General features: G+C 40.0%; 2 protein-coding genes across 3 annotated transcripts in view; one reads left to right on the top strand and one right to left on the bottom strand.

Annotated features, from left to right (window-relative positions):
- The window catches only part of LOC111259260 (putative ubiquitin carboxyl-terminal hydrolase MINDY-4), a 45905-nt gene extending 30518 nt beyond the window's left edge, over positions 1-15387 (bottom strand). The window contains exon 1 of the mRNA XM_022831172.2: positions 14977-15387. The gene's annotated coding sequence lies outside the window, so the exon portion shown is untranslated. The remainder of the gene's footprint in view (positions 1-14976) is intronic.
- Positions 209-10531, top strand: LOC111259250 (nuclear respiratory factor 1). Of its 2 annotated transcripts, none has more exons than XM_022831124.2 (5): positions 209-802; positions 2737-3383; positions 3674-4048; positions 6159-6396; positions 6601-10531. In XM_022831124.2, exons 2-5 carry the CDS (start codon positions 2972-2974, stop codon positions 7442-7444), a joined length of 1869 nt encoding a protein of 622 aa, XP_022686859.1. In that variant the 5' UTR covers positions 209-802; positions 2737-2971; the 3' UTR covers positions 7445-10531. The 2 variants fall into 2 exon arrangements, with proteins under 2 accessions (XP_022686859.1, XP_022686848.1); XM_022831113.2 differs by having other exon boundaries at positions 2733-3383.
- Positions 15388-19209: the final 3822 nt, after the last annotated feature.

Genomic DNA, 19209 nt, shown 5'->3' with positions numbered 1-19209 from the left:
AGACGTGGCAGAATTTCGAAAAGATTCTTCAAATCGCGAAATTACTATAGACTTTTGAATAGCTCCACGAATTCTATATTTTTCAATAAATAGAATAGTAACTTTTAAACAAAAAGTTGTGAATTTTGTCATTCATTTATTCAAATGAGATTTGGATGATATCATATTAATTGAGCTATTTTATTACAGGTTTTCCAAGTTTCGAATAAGCATATGTGTGTCTCTATGGGTGTGTAGCTGTGTTTGTGCGTATCTTGTGTCATATCCTTGCATTCATAGTTGACGTCACCCATCAGCTGCATTCTTATGCTCATGCCGAGTAGAATTTGATAAATCAAATATTTATTGTCCACTTTGCATCACTTCAACGAGTCAACAAGGTGGGTGAACTTGCGAGGAAACTCCGTAGCGATTCGAGCGATACCCCGTTCGGTTCGAACGTCCAGATGTGGCTAGCGTTATAGCGGTCTGCGCTTGCGCACTAGAGATCCCCTACTACCGCTCGAAACAAAACATCTGTTTGCTTATTATTAGCATTCTATCGTGAGATTTGCAACTATAACTTCACGTAAGCACATCCACTCGACACAAAACATTACGTGGTGAGCATGAGCAGCCTTACACTGATGCGAGTGACTAGATGCGTGATCTTTGTGCGTGTAGATCGGTTCAGTGAGCACTACTGATAGTCGCCGTTCGGTTAGGCTTAGGTATGGCTGTTGGAGTTAACGAAGAGCGCAGCGACAACGATAGCGGGGTGTCTATAGTGCTCGTTGGGACCGGACACGATACGACGCTCACGGTAAGTGACCTCGATGATAATGTGCAGAATGTGTATCCAACGTGTTTAAAATGCCTCGAGTTTTTTTATGTTTCCTTGTGATGCTGGTGCTGTAGGATCGAACTGTGTTTGTTTGGCACGACTGTCGTTTCTAACTGACAGTCCCTTTGCTGTCTCGATACGAGCTGCGCGTTTTGATTGTTGTCCTGTCCTATGGCCCCTTTTGGCGCATGCAGACCAGTCCCTGACGCGCAGCGCAATCGCAGAAGCTACCGGCGGCGCAGAGAGGACCAACGGGCCGAGGGTGATTGCTTGCTTACATCGCACAGGCGCGGCCAAACGCCCGTACTAGCCAATGAATACCGTGGCTCATGCTCGCCGCAATAGACGCGCGGCGACGGTTAAAACAGCGCACCGCGCCACTCTATGTGAGCTCCATGGGACCAGTCGTCAGCCATGCTTCTTTCTATTTCGGGCAAGCGCACAGTATTAGGGCTCCTTGCTGACACTGTTCTATACACAGTATAAATACTTCGTAACCCAGCAGCGTGACCCATATATATAAGTGACAATAACCTAACCAAATGGAGGAAGAAACGATTGTAGCCAATTGACTCCCTAAATCCAGCCTTTGCACATTATTTACCTAGAAAGGGGGACTATCTTGACTGTATTTTGTTGACTATTTCATGCACTTCGGAGACAAATCTCTACCCGTCCATTTTCAGTGAAGGTAGTTAGCTTCAAAAAATTTCGTACAACTTACACAATTAAAATGTACAGAACAAAAGGATGGGATGGGAAGTGAAGCGGACGCTAAGCAGGCACGCATAGCGGACGCGAATAAATGCTCAATTTAAATCAAAGTATGTTTATTTTTTATTCGTCTCCATATATTGATTTCCCCTTCAACGTCCCAATGGTCGTATTAATAATTTTTCTTTCAATAGTAGCGAATGCACGCATCTTTGGCCAATGTGGCTTTCGTGTTTTTATCAATTAAAGACTACTGTATCTTGTTATTTAAGCAGACCCCCGTAATAGCCCAGTGGTTAACATATTTGCCTGCGCATCTTAGAGACACGTTGTGGTCTAGGTTCGAACCCGCGCATAGGCAGACTTCGTTTCATGCTGGGAGCCACCCGTCCGATGGAGTGCCTAATGGCGATACTGGAAATAAAACGGCAAACATAGATATGAACTGCATAGCATAACAACTAATTAGTTTTCCTTGTATTCTCTTCATGTACATATATGCCAAATCTTTTGTAACGTACGGAAAGGCAGGATGCTGCTTAACAGCTGACCTCAGACATCTAACATAGACGCAAACGATTCTTGTTGAATTCACATGATTAGTTAACTCTGCGAGACAAACAAGTCAACAATGTTCCTAGCAACGATGTCCTTTCAGTCAGCAATTAAGATATACGCTTAATTGCAATGATCGAATATATCGTTAGTTACTTATTATTACTTGAGTTACCCAAAATGGGCGTATTTTCGTTAGCCTACTGACAATTAATCCAACGAAAACTCTCTAAAGATGATGAAAGACGCTACTATCAGGGGCTTTTATGGAAATATGCACATAGAAATAATGTTGCTAAAATAGAAGGCATTGGAAATGCTTGTAGTTCAACATATTTTTATTTTTCTCATCTAGGGAAATTGTTGCCATGTGAACCTCTTCATGCCTTTTGAGTCAACTAAAGTTCACGAATAATTTTTTTTTGTTTTGGTTAAGTTCATGCACAGTTGTTATGAAATAAGTATTTGGTGCGGTATACCTTTGCAGGGTCGCGTTTTATATCACAGCGGTTGTTTTTTTAGTGGAACGTAACAAATGAGCAAATTAAAGAGTGCCATTTCCATGCAAAACGTGTATCTAATAGCGTTTTTCATCGACTTATTTACTATTGAATTTATTGAAGCTACCTATTGTTTCCAGGTAGGCTGGGTGTGTTAACGTTGAAGTTGGTGATGTGAACCCGCCAGTACTCTCTATATGAGGGACCACCTCAAGAACGACAGCAGGGGCGAGTTCGACGATTTCTCCAGAAAAGTGCAGAGGTTGTGCTGACTGACGGGTGACCAGGAGAGGCCACGGATAGCGGCCCGCCAACTCCACGGGAGTGGAAGGGGCCGTTTCCGTGGCTGTTCCACAAATACCAACGGGCTCTGGCAACAATGAATGCCGTTGTCTCGACTGCATCGTCGTCTACATCGCCCACGCAGGCTTTGCTTGCGTCCACCGTCGTAAACGCATCGTTAGTACCACAACAGCAGACACCCCAACAACATGTTGTCGTACCCACGGGCGTTCCAACAATCGTTCAGACTGTTGGCGGTAGCGGAACCCCAGTGGGAGCACCGGCTGGCGGGGGAGGCCTCGTTACCGGAGGACCAACCACGGTTATTACGACGACAAGTCTCGGATTGCATGATGATGTCATCCGCTCTCCACCGTCAACTCCAGAAAGTGAGCAGTTCGACGATTCCGATCTACTCACGAATGCTGCAGTGGCCAACGATGAAGTCACGCAAAGGCTCATGGCCGCCGGTACAGTCGGTCTTGCAGCAGCCGCCGCCATTGCAACAGGTATGTGGGATACAGACAATCGTTGTTTTTTCTGCGCTTTTCTTTGGTTTAGATGCTTTCTAAGGCGACTTCTTAGTCTTCGTAGCAACATTTAGTACAATATTTTAGCCCGAATATATTTAGCCTGCTCTAGCGCACTCTTTATCTGATTTGGGGAATTATATGAAGATTTAGAACTTATCCTAGCAAAGAAAATGAAAGCACAGCTAAACGAATGTAGGTACAACCATATTCAAGATGAAAAGCTCCAAACAATTAATTCAAAGGATAAGCATATTTAATTCATTAAGGCAAAAAACGTAAACGTCCCCATTCATTCGAAACGGATCCGTCTATCCGGCGAAGACAGCAGACGCGGCTATTACGAGAACTGAAAGCTACCATAGATGAATACACCACACGCATCGGCCAGCAAGCCGTGGTGATGATCGCTACGCCCGGTAAGCCGACTGATAATTTCAAGGTTTTTGGCGCTCAGCCCCTGGAAAATGTAATGCGCGATTTACTCAAGACAGCTGTCATCACAGAGCTTGAGAATGCACTAGCGGCTCATGCCCCACCCGTAACGGGCCTTAATGGGACACCAGGACAACTGGGCACCGGAACAGTTGCAGCCAACGGGAATACCGAAGGCTTGCACGACCTACCACCTCTCGTCATTGACGGTAACTTCTGTTTATTTTCTTATACTTCATCTCGTCTAAATAATTACACAATGAACACGTCTTTTTTACAATAGGCATTATGAGCCGTTTGTCCAATACCTAATTTACAGTGGGTGACTTAAGTACTAGCTGAATCTTTTAATCTACCATATAGGCCTACTCTCATATTTTAGAGTGAGTATTATTAACAAGGTTATTAATTACGTTAATACAAGATTCTATTGATTTGGTATAGATGACTAAAACTAACAAGTTGGAAGCGTGTCTTTGGCCAAGTTATTCTAATTAGCATTTTTCCCATGCTTATGTCACGATGAAGAGGTGTTAATTATGGGCACGACTTGTGCTTACTTCCGTGAGTAGCTACCTATTAGAGATAATAGATAGAGACAGACAGAGATTGTTTGGGGAGCATTCGCCCGCCAGTTCGAATTCGCACCAGGGCTATGACGTTCTAAGCACAATTTCAGTAAGTTGTACAAATGGCGTAAAAACTGATATATTAATACAATGCTTTTGGAACATATAGAACGGCTCTACAGTTTGCGAGGACACGTTCCACAAGGGCCGATTTACGATGCTAAGAGCCAATTATTCCACACTACGAAAATTTATTGCAGAATTCTGTGGCAGAAAGAAATCCACAACGGATTTACCATCTATGTTGGATCTTGACCTTGGATATCAATTCCAATGTCAATGACTTGAACAGACACTTTGCAAGCTCCAACCCGACTACTGACATACATGCTGACGTTCGGGCAGAAATGACATAGATTCAGCAGACGAATGGAGCATCGTTTAGGCTAAATTATACCAGTGCGCTTGGGGTTCAGATGGCTCTAAAAAGTACGAAAGCTAGGTGGAAATGTAGAGCTGTTAGTGTCCTGAATGAGCTATTGATGAATGCGCGTTCTAGAAGGTATAGTGAACCATTTATTGGCGCAGGATGTTTTCCTACAAGAGTGAAGGCGCGAGAATTGTCCCTCTATTAAAATAAAGAAAAAGCCCGTACCCGGGCTGCTAACTTAGTATCCCTAAAGGACTACTTATCCAGGATTTTTGAAAAGCTAGTGGTTAATAGATTTGACAAACATGTTGAAAATGCTGGTTTTTCTCATCTTCTATTAATAGCTCAAAGATACATGTTCAAGCAACGGTGAAATGGCAGGCTTACATGATATATGAGGCATCTAAACACCGTGTTATTATTGGGCAGTAGAGACCTTTCTTTTCTTACTAATAGAAAGGCGTTGCTTCTGCCTGATGTTGTGATATGTTCTTTCCGTATAGGGAGGTAGCTTAAGGGTATTTCGCAAGCTCATATTTTTTTAGTAGTGATGCTCTGAGGGTAATGCCTGGTAGAATACACAGATTATCTGAAGATCATCTCTTCATTTTGAACAGACTGCTTTCTATCGATAAAAATGTACAGCATGTATCGCGCCCTGTTTGCTTTTAATGTATCAGGAAATAGTCCGTCGGAGATGTCTCTCGTGCTTACCGCTGTCACCAGCCGCTCTGACAATCCGGCGACAGCATTCGAAATTCTCTTTGTTGCTAGTAAATTCGTCAGGAATTATACCGTCAGTCTAAGGTTCAGATCTGTATATATATATATATATATATATATATAGTTTAGTGTGCTCGCGATACGCGCAGATTTAAGGCTACTTATTCGACATATATATATATATATATATATATATATATATATATATGAGACAGTAGGTGCAAAGCACATTTCCTTCCCTTACGACTTTTGGGGTGCCGACGCCTCACAATCGATGTCAATCGTCTTTTAAACATGCCTATTCCGTCAATTTAGACGCATCTTCCTCTTACTACAGCCCTGGATAAAGCTTTCAGATCAGCTTGTATTAGTGCCAACTTGGAATGGCTTTCAAAACACGCCTCCGTCAGTCTTTTGGGCTAAGCTTAACATTAGCAATTTTGTCTTCACTCGGATCCAGTAGGTGAATACAATTTAGAACTGCGCACATTTAACAGACTTTAATAATAATAATAATAATAATATTATTATTATTATTATTATATTATGTATACATTCTACACACTCTTGGTTTTCTATGTTTCATGCTGCTGATAGGCATTCCGACACCGGTCGAAAAGATGACGCAGGCCCAGCTTCGATGTTTTATTCCCTTGATGCTAAAATATTCAACGGGGCGTGGCAAACCGGGTTGGGGTCGCGAAAGTACCCGGCCGCCCTGGTGGCCCCAAGACTTGCCTTGGGCAAATGTCCGCAGTGATGTACGATCTGACGAAGACAAACAACGCGTTTCTTGGACGCACGCTCTTAGACAAATTGTCATTAATTGCTATCGGTAGGTGGGACTACTTGATTATATTTTATATCTATATAAATGAGTCGTTCTGATCAGTTTGCCCATTCATTGTGTTTGTTTTTTTACCAATAATATGCTCAGTTAAAATTTTTCGTCTAGAATGCATTGCAGAACATACTGAAACTTCTAATGAACTATAACTTTAACCAAATGATTTTTAATCGGTTTCGTTTTTGCCTTCAGATACCATGGGCGCGAAGATCTCTTGCCAGCTTTTGGCGAAGCAACACCCACGCAGCAGCCTACGGTGGTCCACTCGGCGGCCGAAGTCGACGATGACAATAAGGAAACTGTTATTCGAGCAATTCAGACGGCCGCTGGCGCGACGGCAGCAGTTAACAGGACCGGATGTGTGGTTGCGCAGGCAAATCAGACAAGTGCTCCCCCACCTGGAGCGGCAACAGCTCAGATTGTAGCTACCCAAGGTGGACAAACCCTCATACAGTTAAGCGCAGAATCACTAGCGAATGCGGCGCAGACGATCTATTCGAGTAACGGCAGCATCTATGGCACAACAATGGTGCAAGCAATCAACAATCCTGACGGCAGTGTATCCATAATTCAGGTGGATCCTGCAACAACAGTGGTCACTTTGGCGGATGGAACACAGGCACAACTGAGGACGATGTCAGCATTGCCGCAGACTGCGGCAGGTGTGAGTGCGGTCGCGGTCGAGGGTGGTCAAGTTCTCCAAGTTGAGGAGGCTGGTACTGTAGGCACAGTGGTAGGCGGTGCTACCGTTGAAGCGGTAGGCGGAACTACCACAACGGTTGAGATGGCCGGCTCGGACGCTGTGGCCACCCTGGAAAACGCGCTTAGCCAGGGCGGTCAGATCATTCTGACGGGCGAGGACGGGTCAGCTTCGTTCCCGGTCGGCAGTATGGTGGCCATACCGGTGTCAATGTACCATCATAGTGGTATGCAGGTCATGCAAGCCACAGGTGGCGCTACGACTGATGATAATTCTCCTCCGACCGGTCACGAGCCTGGCGGTGAAGAGGTCGAGCTTGTAACTGGGCCCGATTGAGCTAACCGATCGATAAATTCGCAGGTTCGATAGAAAATTGGGCACTCAGGATCTATGCTCAGGGTCTCAATGGTACATGTGATCGGATCGCGGCTAATGACATCAAAATCTGATGGAGTCTAGCTTCATAACGAGAACTCTGGTATCGTAATTTAGTTTTTATTTTTTTAATAATTAGTAACAAGGCACCAAGCAGTAGATTCCAAAACGATCTCCTTTTACACTTAGCTCAGTGATGAATCAGTCGTAAATCCATTAGACAATTCAAATTCCCTCTAAATCGTTCCCTTATGAAATATACATTTCTTCTTACTACTCATTTAAAAATGATGAGAGATCCACCCCTAATCTCTTAAAATAACGTTTTTTTATATTCTCATGCCAAGAGCACCACATAACAGCGAGAGAAGTATTGCTATTGAAGGCCCTATGCAGAAGACTTGATAGTTGATACTTGAGCATTTCCTTTAGTTACTGAAGCAACCAAGCAGAGGAATCGTGGTACTAATGAAGCGGGTACAAACGCTATGAAACCCAATCGCCAAACTTAGATTTTAAAAAATGAGCCTGAAACCAAGGAATCAGGTGCTGAGGAAAATGCCATAATGCCCAAGATGCTACGCTACCAGGATAGTCGTCTTATATGCATGAATTCTAAGTACCTCACAGTTAAGCCCCTACGAGTAATTCAACGTCGCCTTCCTTATAGCGTTAAATGTAGTTTCTCGTAGAAGGGCTATGCACATTCATTGTAGTCGTTCGATGAGGGTTCGAGTAAGCGATGGCTAAAAATTGTTGGCTATCGATTGACCAATGCTGTATTAGCAACATGTGATGGATATAGAAGCGTACGTGGATGGAGTAGTAAGATGGCCTGGTGACTATACCTCTGACTTGTCTGCTGCCGTGAGCTCGTGGCATTGTCTACCGTCAAACTGACCTCAAATTCACGAGCTGCAAAATTCAACAAATCAGCGTGTACCAGCAATGGAGCGGTGTAAATAAAGCTGCTCAATTAAACAATCAATCATCCACGGGTTCGTGGCTAAAATAATCCTATAGTTCAATAAACAATATCACACGTAAAATAAGGCGTCATAAAAGGTAAAAAGCAAAACACAGAAATGCTGGAGACGAGTATGTTGTCGCGTTTCATATGTCGAGTTGAATTCATTGTGTTAATAACTATGCGGCCGACTAATCCATAGGAACAAGAATATTTGTCGAAAGTATGCCTTTCATTGACATTGACCATGGCAAGTGACGATACCGGTAACTTATCTAGTGGATATATATATATATATATATTCTGTATACAATTCAAAACAAAAGACGAGGCGAGCACTGAGATATGTTTATAGGTAAAAGGAACAAATTTATTGACGAGAATAGGAAAGAGAATCTAGTCTAAAAGCCGCGGATGTGTGTGGCTGAATGTGTTGTAAAAGAGTGTAACCGTCATAATGGTATCACAACTGTAATTATATTATTACAATGAAATTAAATTATATTTACAATTTGACAGTGCGACAATGCGAAGAATGAACGAAGTGATGGCGATGCTGTTGCTTGTATAATAGAATGTGTATTTTGCCATAGTAGTCGACTGATGGTTGACCTGTACGTGCGGGTGTTCACGTGATGATATGAGTGGAAGGGAAAAAATCGGTATGATGAGGCATTCTCTAAAGACAAATAGAGGTGCGTGAGGTAGGATGATAACAGAGAGAAAAACAAAGAAAATAGAAAAGCAGAAAAGGATAATAAATTGGGGATGGGAGACGAAACGAGTGGATCGTGGATCTATTTATAGAAAAGCTAAAACGTAAGTTGTAAGTGATGACCTTTACGATCCTTAACAGGTGCTGAAAGCCATACTTTATAATGCGATACATCTTAATAGAAGTTTACGCTGTGTTAAAGAAGCATCAGTATGGCAAATACAGGGAGATACAAAAAATCAAGAACACATTGTGACGTATTGCTTGGTCTCACTTTTGTTGTTAGCAGCCTCAAACACCTCATTACAAAGTAATCTTTATTTTCATGTATATAGCTTGCTATAGCATACATATGTTAGATTTGTGTAGTATTTCGTTATGTTTGAACATTCGCATTCGTGTAGCTAATATACTAATCTGGCTAAATCGCACACTTTCCTGGAAAACTCTTACTTTTTCTATAGTGGTTCTCTACTGTTTGTATTGTTATTCTGCTGCTCTCTCTTGTGGACAACAGAATTACTGTCTTTTATTTAAACTTAACAAACAGAACAAACCGGTCCTTAACTTGCAATCTTTATTAAGTTTGCTTGTATATATGGATGCTAGATGAAAAAAAAAATGCTGTCACTCATTTGGGGATTGTATGAAGAAGTTGGTGTGAATTAGCATATTACGCATGTATTGTTGCAATCGAGTGAATCAGGTATAATTTAACGTAATAATAAATGGAGTCAACAAAAAACAAACAGTAGTTGGTGTCGAGGCGTCTGAGGGACAATTAGAATAGCTCAGCCGACGGGAATTGCACCCAGATAACCGGGATAGCACGAATTTAAGCGTTGTTCGACGAAACAATTCTATGAAGTTGAGGTGCGTTGGTTGTGTGCATTGTATTTGTGTGTATCTCTATAGTGTGGGGTGTGTCAGTTAAAGAAATGTTATGCTGCACGAATCAATAGCTGTGCAATCTATCGATTTTATTGTACACTAGCTTTTCTGGTCGGAACCTATTTCTTTCTTCAATCTATTTCCATCCCGAAGTGTTTGAAATCGTAAACGGAATGAAATAAACAATGCAACTGCAGAACGTAAAAGTCCGTAGCGATGTTGAAACGCTATCAGATCTTCCTCCTTTCGAGTCTCCCAAAAGACGTCGAAGAGTGAAAATACGATGAGAATAGCAATACACGTTAATCTCACCCCCACGTTATTTAAGTATACATATAGCTCAAAATATAGGTTGAATAGAGAAATGATACAGACAAAGTTATATCCAATTAATATTTTTTTATATAGCAACAACATGACAGTTAATAGAAAAAGAGCTATCAAACAAATAAAGAAATCATATGTAATTTCCTGACGTGCGCTGACTAAACTGTTTTATTGTTTCTTCAATACATATAAGAGTCGAACAAGAGTAGATTTTTGCTCAAAAAAGTTTTTTGAAATGTTTCATTTAAAAAAAAATGTAGGAAACGTTACACACCGGAACTCCCGTGAAAATACCATTACTCTTTTTCCCACCGTTTGGAGTCAGATCACAGTCGATCGCTAAAATCTTCAAAAGAGATCAATTTTTTAATAATTCACATATGAACATTGCTTTTTCACCGATCGTAACGGTTACCAACCTAGTACTCTAGGTAACTCTAGTCAATCAGTTTCCTTGAATTTTTCTTGACTCTGTATTGTTCATTTTGAGGATAAGCTTGTTTTACCACCGTTCAACTTCCCCACTTCTGGTCTCCAGACCTTCCAACTTTCATTTCATTTTTCAGGTTTTTCATAACTCAAAACTAGTATAGAAGAATGCCTCAAAATTAGTATAAAAATCAAATCAAATCAAATACAGTTTTTTTTTTGTTATAGGTCCATTCGTTATTATCATTTCAATTGTTGTTTAGATTTAACCATATCCTTAATAGTTAATTTATTTAAAAAACCGAGTAATCGTAAAGGGCTTATAAACTAGAGAGTGCAACATACGAACTAATAACCTATCAACGCTGCAACATGAGCTGTGTATGTCTAATATAAAGTTAGAAAAGATAAATCATTTGATGATAAGTACTCTACCGACGTTTAGTTCTGGCTCTGGGAACTTTACTGCAATTACTGCTATAATGCTGGGCATGCGCGTCAAGAACTATTTATAGCAGCACTCCTGAATTTTAGTCATCGTCAAAACTTTCGAACACAAAAAGTGTTCGGTTCAATGCCACGAACCTTTTTAACCAACATTAACAGGATAAGGTAATGTACCACAGAACTTTTTTAAAAGAACTTCCACAATGCTCTGTTTTTTCTTTCGCTTTTTATATTTTATGCAAATACCTGAAGTTAGTAACGCATAGAGTGGTCAAAATATCATAATATCTTTCACCAAAAAAGCAAAATGGGTAAAAGCCTTAGTACGGTTTATAAGGATAATGCTGTAAATAAAAATTAGTTTTGTAATAAAATACAAATGTTTTCGCAGCGCCAAGGTCTGCTCCACTCTGAATTTTATTGAAATGCGAAAGTTCTTACGTGTTTCGGTATACTCTTCAAGTTTGTCTAGATTTGGTTGTTGCCAACAATAAGTATACGTCTTTAAGTAAAGTAGCTCGATTTGGTAAAATGTGTTCTCTTTACTAATAAATTTATTATCTTCTCTCCTAATAAATATAGTAATAGCAAGGGTTATAGAGATTATCATATTATTATAACGTGACCGGGTAGGTAAGAGCCATGTATACGTAATCTGTCAAAAAAAAAGCTTAGTTTTGGCGCTTATGACGACCAACAGTTACACGTGTATGTGTGCGTGTAAGCAGTGGGAGCACAGATAAATCCAAAAACAGCATATTGTTTTTTCAGGCAGTGCTATTACAGCGCTTATAAGATTAAATGATCTCTAAAAGGAGTACGATTGGCCCCAACATTCCAGTTCAAATTCAAAGTTTGTAGTTTTCAAAGTGGAAAATTCAAAGTCCGTAAGCATAAATATACTCATAGAAGTATAAATATTTACATTCCGTATCACACCACCCATGTAATTCTGCCGAAACGCGAGAAGAGATTTATGATTCGCGAGAAAAAGGAGCAACGTGTTCAACACTCCTGTGTGACTGGCAAATTTAGTACAACCAGATGTTAAGAGATTTTATGTGTGTACCCTGAAATAATATAGCTGAATAGGCTTATTATTATTATGTACAAGTATTTCATTCGAAAGGATCCCTCTGTTGAAATATATTAGTTAATTTGCTCACAACGAGCCCCGTATTGGTAAGCTACCCCTATGAAGTTGATGAGTTGGGAAACAGGTCTCTACAGCCATTATGCTTTTAATATTTTTGAATTTACGTATACACATCCCATCACCTGATTTTATATTAAAGTAATTTAGTCACCGGGTTTGTAAGCACCCACTGTCCATAATATTCACCAGCTAATACCTAAATTCGCCGTATGCGATGGGCTAAATTCAAAAATATATCGTGCGGACAGCTTGATAAGTTCAAGCTTGAATCTGGACGATGTAGTGTGGATGCATTAGTTGCTCTAAAGCCGCCTGATAGATCAATTTTTTTGGACGATCGAAATCTATTTGGGCATTTAAAGACGCATACAGCGATGTGGGTAAATTAAGCGATTACGCGTTTTTGTCAGATTACGGATTTAATGATCACTGCACAGGCGGTCGGAGATTGCTGTTATACATAAATAAGAGATGTAATCAGAGAAACCAAAACGTTTGTTATGACCAAGTTGAGAAGCATCTCACTCGTACCGCACTCAAACTACCAAGTCATTTGAATCTAGAATTTAAAACTAGATAAAACTATCATTTTATATTGAGCGGATCTTTGTTATTTTGTAATAATTCACTTGCTGTACGCAGAACTCACTAAAATTTAACAGGCTGCTCTTGTTCCTCTGAAAATTTCCTTCAAAATGGCCCTGTATTGCTTCGAGACTTGGCAGAAGCAATCGGCTATATTCAATTTGAACTGACCTCCTTTTCCAGTGAATGAGCTCCGTGTAAAGCGCCTCCGCTTCAGCGAGATCTGTTCGTTGGAACTGTTATCTATACTAATCTTGCGTATTTACGACAGATATATATTTGTATATATCTGTAAGCGTGTATCATGGTTTTGTTGTTATCTGCTCGCTAAGCTTGTTGTCGTACCTTGAATGTTGAAAATGTTGCTAGTTTTATTAGAAGAGGGTGACTTCTTTGGTTGAAGCCTTCGAGCCATCTGACTAACATTCATGCAACTAACATTGTGCGACAACCTGGCTAGTAGGTTTGAGGCAAGCCACTTTCTGGTGCTACATAATGCGAACTGAATTAATTCAATGTTAAGAAACCTACGACGTATTGCCTTAAATTAATTTTTATGCACGAAAAATATTTGTCTGTTCAATCGCGAACTATTTTAACTTTCAGCATTTGCTACTAGTTTTGTTTTTTTTTTTGATTGGCCTCGTAAGCCTCTAAATTGACTTGGTTTCGTATTAGGTACATTGGGTCCGACGAAAGCTAGGATCTGTTGTTGCAATGGCTCAGTGCGCAGGTTAACGCATTTATATTTCTCGCAAATAAATTGTAGCCATTGCATTTTTTGACGGCAGCCGCCAGACGACGGAACGACGCACTTAGAAGCACTCCTAAAATACTCAAGACGCAGGCTTTAATTCGCTGCAAAAAGGTGGAAATGATGATAAGCTTGTAGTAGACTCTTCCCATTCCCCGTCCAAGACACACGATAGAAAAATGAAATACGTTTTGTGCCATTCTGCTCACGCTTCTTTCGGTGTAGACGAAAGCGTAACCTAAATCAAAATAAGGCAGGCAACCCCCCAGTTCTCAGCAATTTCTAGTTTAGTCAGAAGTTATCGGTGTATTATGCGAGACACGTCACTGCTCAAGCTTATTTTATTTTACTTACTTTTTAACTGCTCACAATCAGAACGCTTCTAAAAAGCTCCCTGAGAATGTGCCAATACAGTAAAATGCAATTTATGCATTCACAGGCAAATCCGTCTGCATTTCATTCAATCCTAGTGCTAACGTTTCTGCTAGACCGATATAGGTTATATAAAACGGGATTTGCATTCCTTGTTGCATCCTGTACATGAAGCCATCTCAAATGGTGCCACCTCAGGGCATCCACAATGACTGATACGCTAATGTTCCACAAGCTCAACTTGAGGAGCAGCTAATATCTGTTTGCCTTAGCAACGGATATCTGGTAATTCATAAAAAAAATTGACTACTGCAATATATTCGAATTCAATTAATAACATAATTCTGGGCTTTATCATTCAAAGAAACTGCAAGGGATTTGAACCGGGGCATAAGAAGAGCTCAGTATACAAGTATCATACCGACTAGAAAGATACAGCCCATTTTTTCGTTGATCAGGTAAGCTCGCAGGTGTTTTAAATAGTGGATAATAGATCTTGCCACCTTAATGTTAATTAATTCCATTATATAATTATAACCATAAATTCTAACCAGTGATTTCAACTGATCATTGATTTTTCGAAAAAAAAAGCTGATGCCCACATCAAGTTTTCAAAGTTCTCTTGTGGACAGTGGACTTGTTTCCCGATATTACTGTATTACGCGACCGCTACCGAAAACTCGCCGGAGTTAATACTTACGCAAACGAGCTGCGATGGAATGATCCAAAGTCTGGTTGACGAATTTATCTGGTGGCTCAATGGGAAAACACTTTCAATCAATGATGCAGCGCCTTCGGAAAAAGAAGGTAAAAAGCTACAAAATAGAGTCAGAAACAATTTATTTCTTACCGTTTCATTTTAGATCGATGTTGACAAACAAAGCGAGCGCGCTCTATCTGCACTGTTAGCTGCTGGCAGACCACATCATCGGTGTTTTATTCCGAATTGCGTGACTAACTCATTCGTTTATTCGTTTTTCTTGACATTTAATACATTGCAAAAACGAGTAACTCATCATCATACAAACTGCACTTTGATCTCGAACTTAAAAAGCTCAGCGGTAATTATTTCGTGACGAAGTTCATCAGCTGCGTTTGCCTGTGGCTCACGAGGCTCACAGGAATCGATGTGATCTTTTACGACATCTTTATGTTAAAGTGAGACGCGAGAGAAAAGTACAGCATACATTCTAAACACTAAAAACATGCAGTCTTTAGATAACCTCGTCGTCGCCAAATATTTTGCAGCGTAGATTATGACTCTCGATGGCTCACAAGAGTTTATCATAACCACTGAAAATCACAAGTATATGTTGTTTTGCGATGCGGCCGTTTACCCGAAGAACCGGAATTTTCGGGGGCATATGAAGCAAAAATTTCCTTCTGTCTGTTGCCGAGATAGGCTGATACGTTGATTTGCGCAAGCTGACTACTGACAAAGAAATTGTTAATTGACGATTGGTTTGCGTAAGAGTATGCAACTGCTTCCCACTGACCCTATAGACTCTTCTACCAATAGTGCGATCGCCTTTAATGAGAGCAGGTCATAAAAGTATGATAACATAGATGATGTTTTCAGTCAATAAATAAGTTCTATCACTATCGAGTCAAGTAGCACACAAAAATAGACGAAAATTACGTTTCATGGTTCCGCCGCGACAATTAGACAGGTTCATACCTGAAGTGGTGAATGGTTTTGGCGGTCGAATGGTTTCACAATAATCATAAATTTCTGTATGCCTTAATAGGCTACAACTTCTGCAAAAATTGATATCGAAATTATCCACTAATAATGTACACCTCTTCGTTGACCTTAGAGTTCCAGACTATGCATAGGCGTATTACGATTTTCAAGACTGTAAACGTTATATGTCCAATTTTGAAAAGATACCAACGAGCATAGTTGAGGTCCTTTTATAGATGCTTTGAAATATTTAGCACAAAAGAAAACGTCATGGCGAATCAGGGACGGTAGATCCAATGAAGTAATGTTACTCTCTTCGTTTCGTAGGCACTACTAGTCACAGAGCTATCGATCACAGATGGCGAACAAAACCCACTAAAGAATATTTCTAGTATTCTACTGTACAAGCATGAGCCGCCATGCGGCATATGAATTAAATTGTTGTTTTGTTACGTTTTTACGTAAATATGAAGATGTTATCATGGAATAAAGTACAACGGTTTTGTTCATTCCTTCAAATAGATTCACAACTGTATTTAGCCGGCTCCGCCCCTAAATAATAAGCTTTAGATGGCAAAATTACACACACCTAAAAGCTTTCCATTATCGTAGAGCGAGTAAGATTCCAAGCTATAATCATTCCAAAATTCGTTAAAATAAGAATGTGGAGTCACAACAAGGATTTAAGGCTTCATTATGATCTCACGGAAAGGACGACGCCGACGCGCATTGATGCCATAAATGAAAAACAGCGTGTGTGTCGAGCTTCACAAAGCGACTTCAAGCTGCAGCCTCGGATAACCTGTATCACTTGTTAGAACCGCGTAAATGGTGCTTGTCAATGGAACTACCCGTGTCAGCTTAAAAGGTCGAGAGCATTTTTAAGGTGTCAATTGACGCCGTCGAAACTTATTTACATACGGAAGTGTACGTCGAAATGTTTGCTGTTATGATGTCTAGAGAGCTTAATGATTGCCACATGAATTACCATGAATTGGCGTATAGTTAACTTATAAAAAAACAGATCGGCTTTTTTGTGTATGACCGTTTTCGAAAATGCACGAATAGATTTTTTAGAACAGCGTAAGCAAAGAACGCTCCCCAAGCAACTAGAACTAGTTGTTTTCATTCTAATAGTATATTGTACAGTATACAGTAGTATACTAGCATACAGTGGTGTAGCGCAGGGAAAAATCACTGAATTTTGACCAAAACGTTTTGTTTTACGCAAGGCACTGCCTTAGTTTTGGATTGCAAGAGTGTTATCTATTACATTCTATATGAAATTTATTTAATGAAAAAAACCTTCCAATATATCATATGAGTGAAGTTACAGATTTACTAGAGGTTAAGCAGAGGTGACCGAAAATAATTAACCAAACATCGGTCTATAAGAGCTCCTACGTTTCAGGTTATGGTTTGGTGATAAAACTAAATTGGTTTATATATATATATATATATATATATAAGAGCCGATTATTTAAATTTGGCGTCCTTTCTGCTGCTGTGTTGCGGTAGTTCTTCAACAATATTATTTTCAGTTGTGAAACCTATTTTCATGATGATGGCTTTCTAACTGAGCAAAATTGTCACATCGTAGTGACGAAAACCCGCGTATATTTCACTAAGGGGAAAGGTATTCCAAATGTATCTCTATTGGGCCCGGATTTTAAACTGAAGGAATCGTTCGACTATTTCTTATTTCGAAAACACCGCTGTGAATGCACAAATAGTCGATGGTGAACGGCATACATTATAACCCAGTTTTTATAGCTCAACTAAATGGTAGAAACCTCGAGGACATGTGATTCAAAACAACGGTTCTATTTGGCACGCATTACTTGCTATAATTTTGCGAGACATTCGCTATTGGTGTTCCTCCCGTTTGGGTGACCAGAAATGGCGGCCTAGATTGTGTAGTATAATGCATTTGGGTTTTTTTCTCTAAAGCTTTTTGAAGTCTAAACCTTCAAAGAAAAAGGCTAAACGCTGTATGAGTTCAATGCAGCCACAATTATACTAAATTTTAATCTACGTTGTCTTAGTTCACCCTATAGGAAAACAATAAACATTCATTCATTTAGTGAGCTGACTGATAATTTGTCTACAGGCCACAATAGATTCGCTGCTCAACAGCCCATGAGTAATATCTAACGAAGGAAAAATCATTATCATTTATTTTGGCGACGTAATACACGTAGTCTTTAGCGTGTATGGCCATGTGAGATCACTTAATTTTATCGTAGTTATGATAATTGAAGGGTGACAGCTCTGAAAAAATACCACAGAACCTCATGATTATCCCTCTCTAGAGCTTCAAACATTTGCAGGATAGATTCGTGTGCACTTTACTCAAACCTTTGGCCTCACATCTCTCCGACGGCGAGATTTCAATTTCGTTCACGATGTGCTGGCAAGCATCTAAATGAAGTTCAAGAGGTCTTAAACAAATAGAAGTTATAATCGGGTCAGCATATATAAAGGATCAGCAGTTATCCTGTTTGCTTTCTGTTCCCACTGTTGTATGCCGCTTGCTGACACAAGTATTAATCATGTTGTGCCTGACTGGCGGCTTAACGATAGGGGGCACCCTTAAGCTGAGTCGATAAGTATCGTACACGTTGGTAAAATGATGACTACATCATGTTGTATACTCTTTAACGTTCCCGGTAACGAATACTGCTTTTTTTAGGTTTTACATAAGTGTCAGACAGCATTTTATGTTGACAGAGCTCAGCCGATATATATTATCCTTAAGCGATTGTATGCAAAAAGTAAGTTTGACATTAATAGCTATAGACCAGAGAAGATCGCGTGCATTTCCACTTCCGGTGATGAACGAAATGGTTTTGTTAAAAGCTAACAGTTTTAGTGCAATCAATGGGTATGACACAGGCTGGGTGATATAAACCAATCGAAAGTATTTGGTGGCTTCTTATCTACGGCTAATATTGAAATTATAAAACTTTCCAATTGATAATAAAACGGTCTGATGCGTAGCTATCTGGTCGAAAGTCAACTCAAGAAACGCCAAATTATCCCATCTATCAATAAAAGAAGGAAATTCACTTGACAGGGTCCAGATGTGATGTTTCTAGAAAATCTATTGCGCTCATAAACCAACTCCATGTCGTTAGAGTGTTGGTAAAGAATTCTCAACACGGTATTACAAACTCCGTGCAATTTGGCACCATTTACAGCCTGTACTTGCGGTTGTTTCATGTATACCTACGGGCCGTTGAGTCGTACCTGAGAAAAGTGATTAAAACTATAGCGAATCAATCATAATCTTTAAGGCGGCCGAATGATCGTCGAGGTGTTTTTATGGGATTCGCACCTGCATACTAATGGCATTTGAAATGCACAATGAGGACCAGCGAATGTATCCCATATTGTTTT

Source organism: Varroa jacobsoni, unplaced genomic scaffold, assembly GCF_002532875.2.
Source record: "Varroa jacobsoni isolate VJ856 unplaced genomic scaffold, vjacob_1.0 scaffold_33, whole genome shotgun sequence".
In the NCBI taxonomy this organism is placed as follows: Eukaryota; Metazoa; Arthropoda; class Arachnida; order Mesostigmata; family Varroidae; genus Varroa; species Varroa jacobsoni.
The sequence above is the reverse complement of the archived record's forward strand: the minus strand, read 5'-3'. Positions and strand labels throughout refer to the sequence as shown.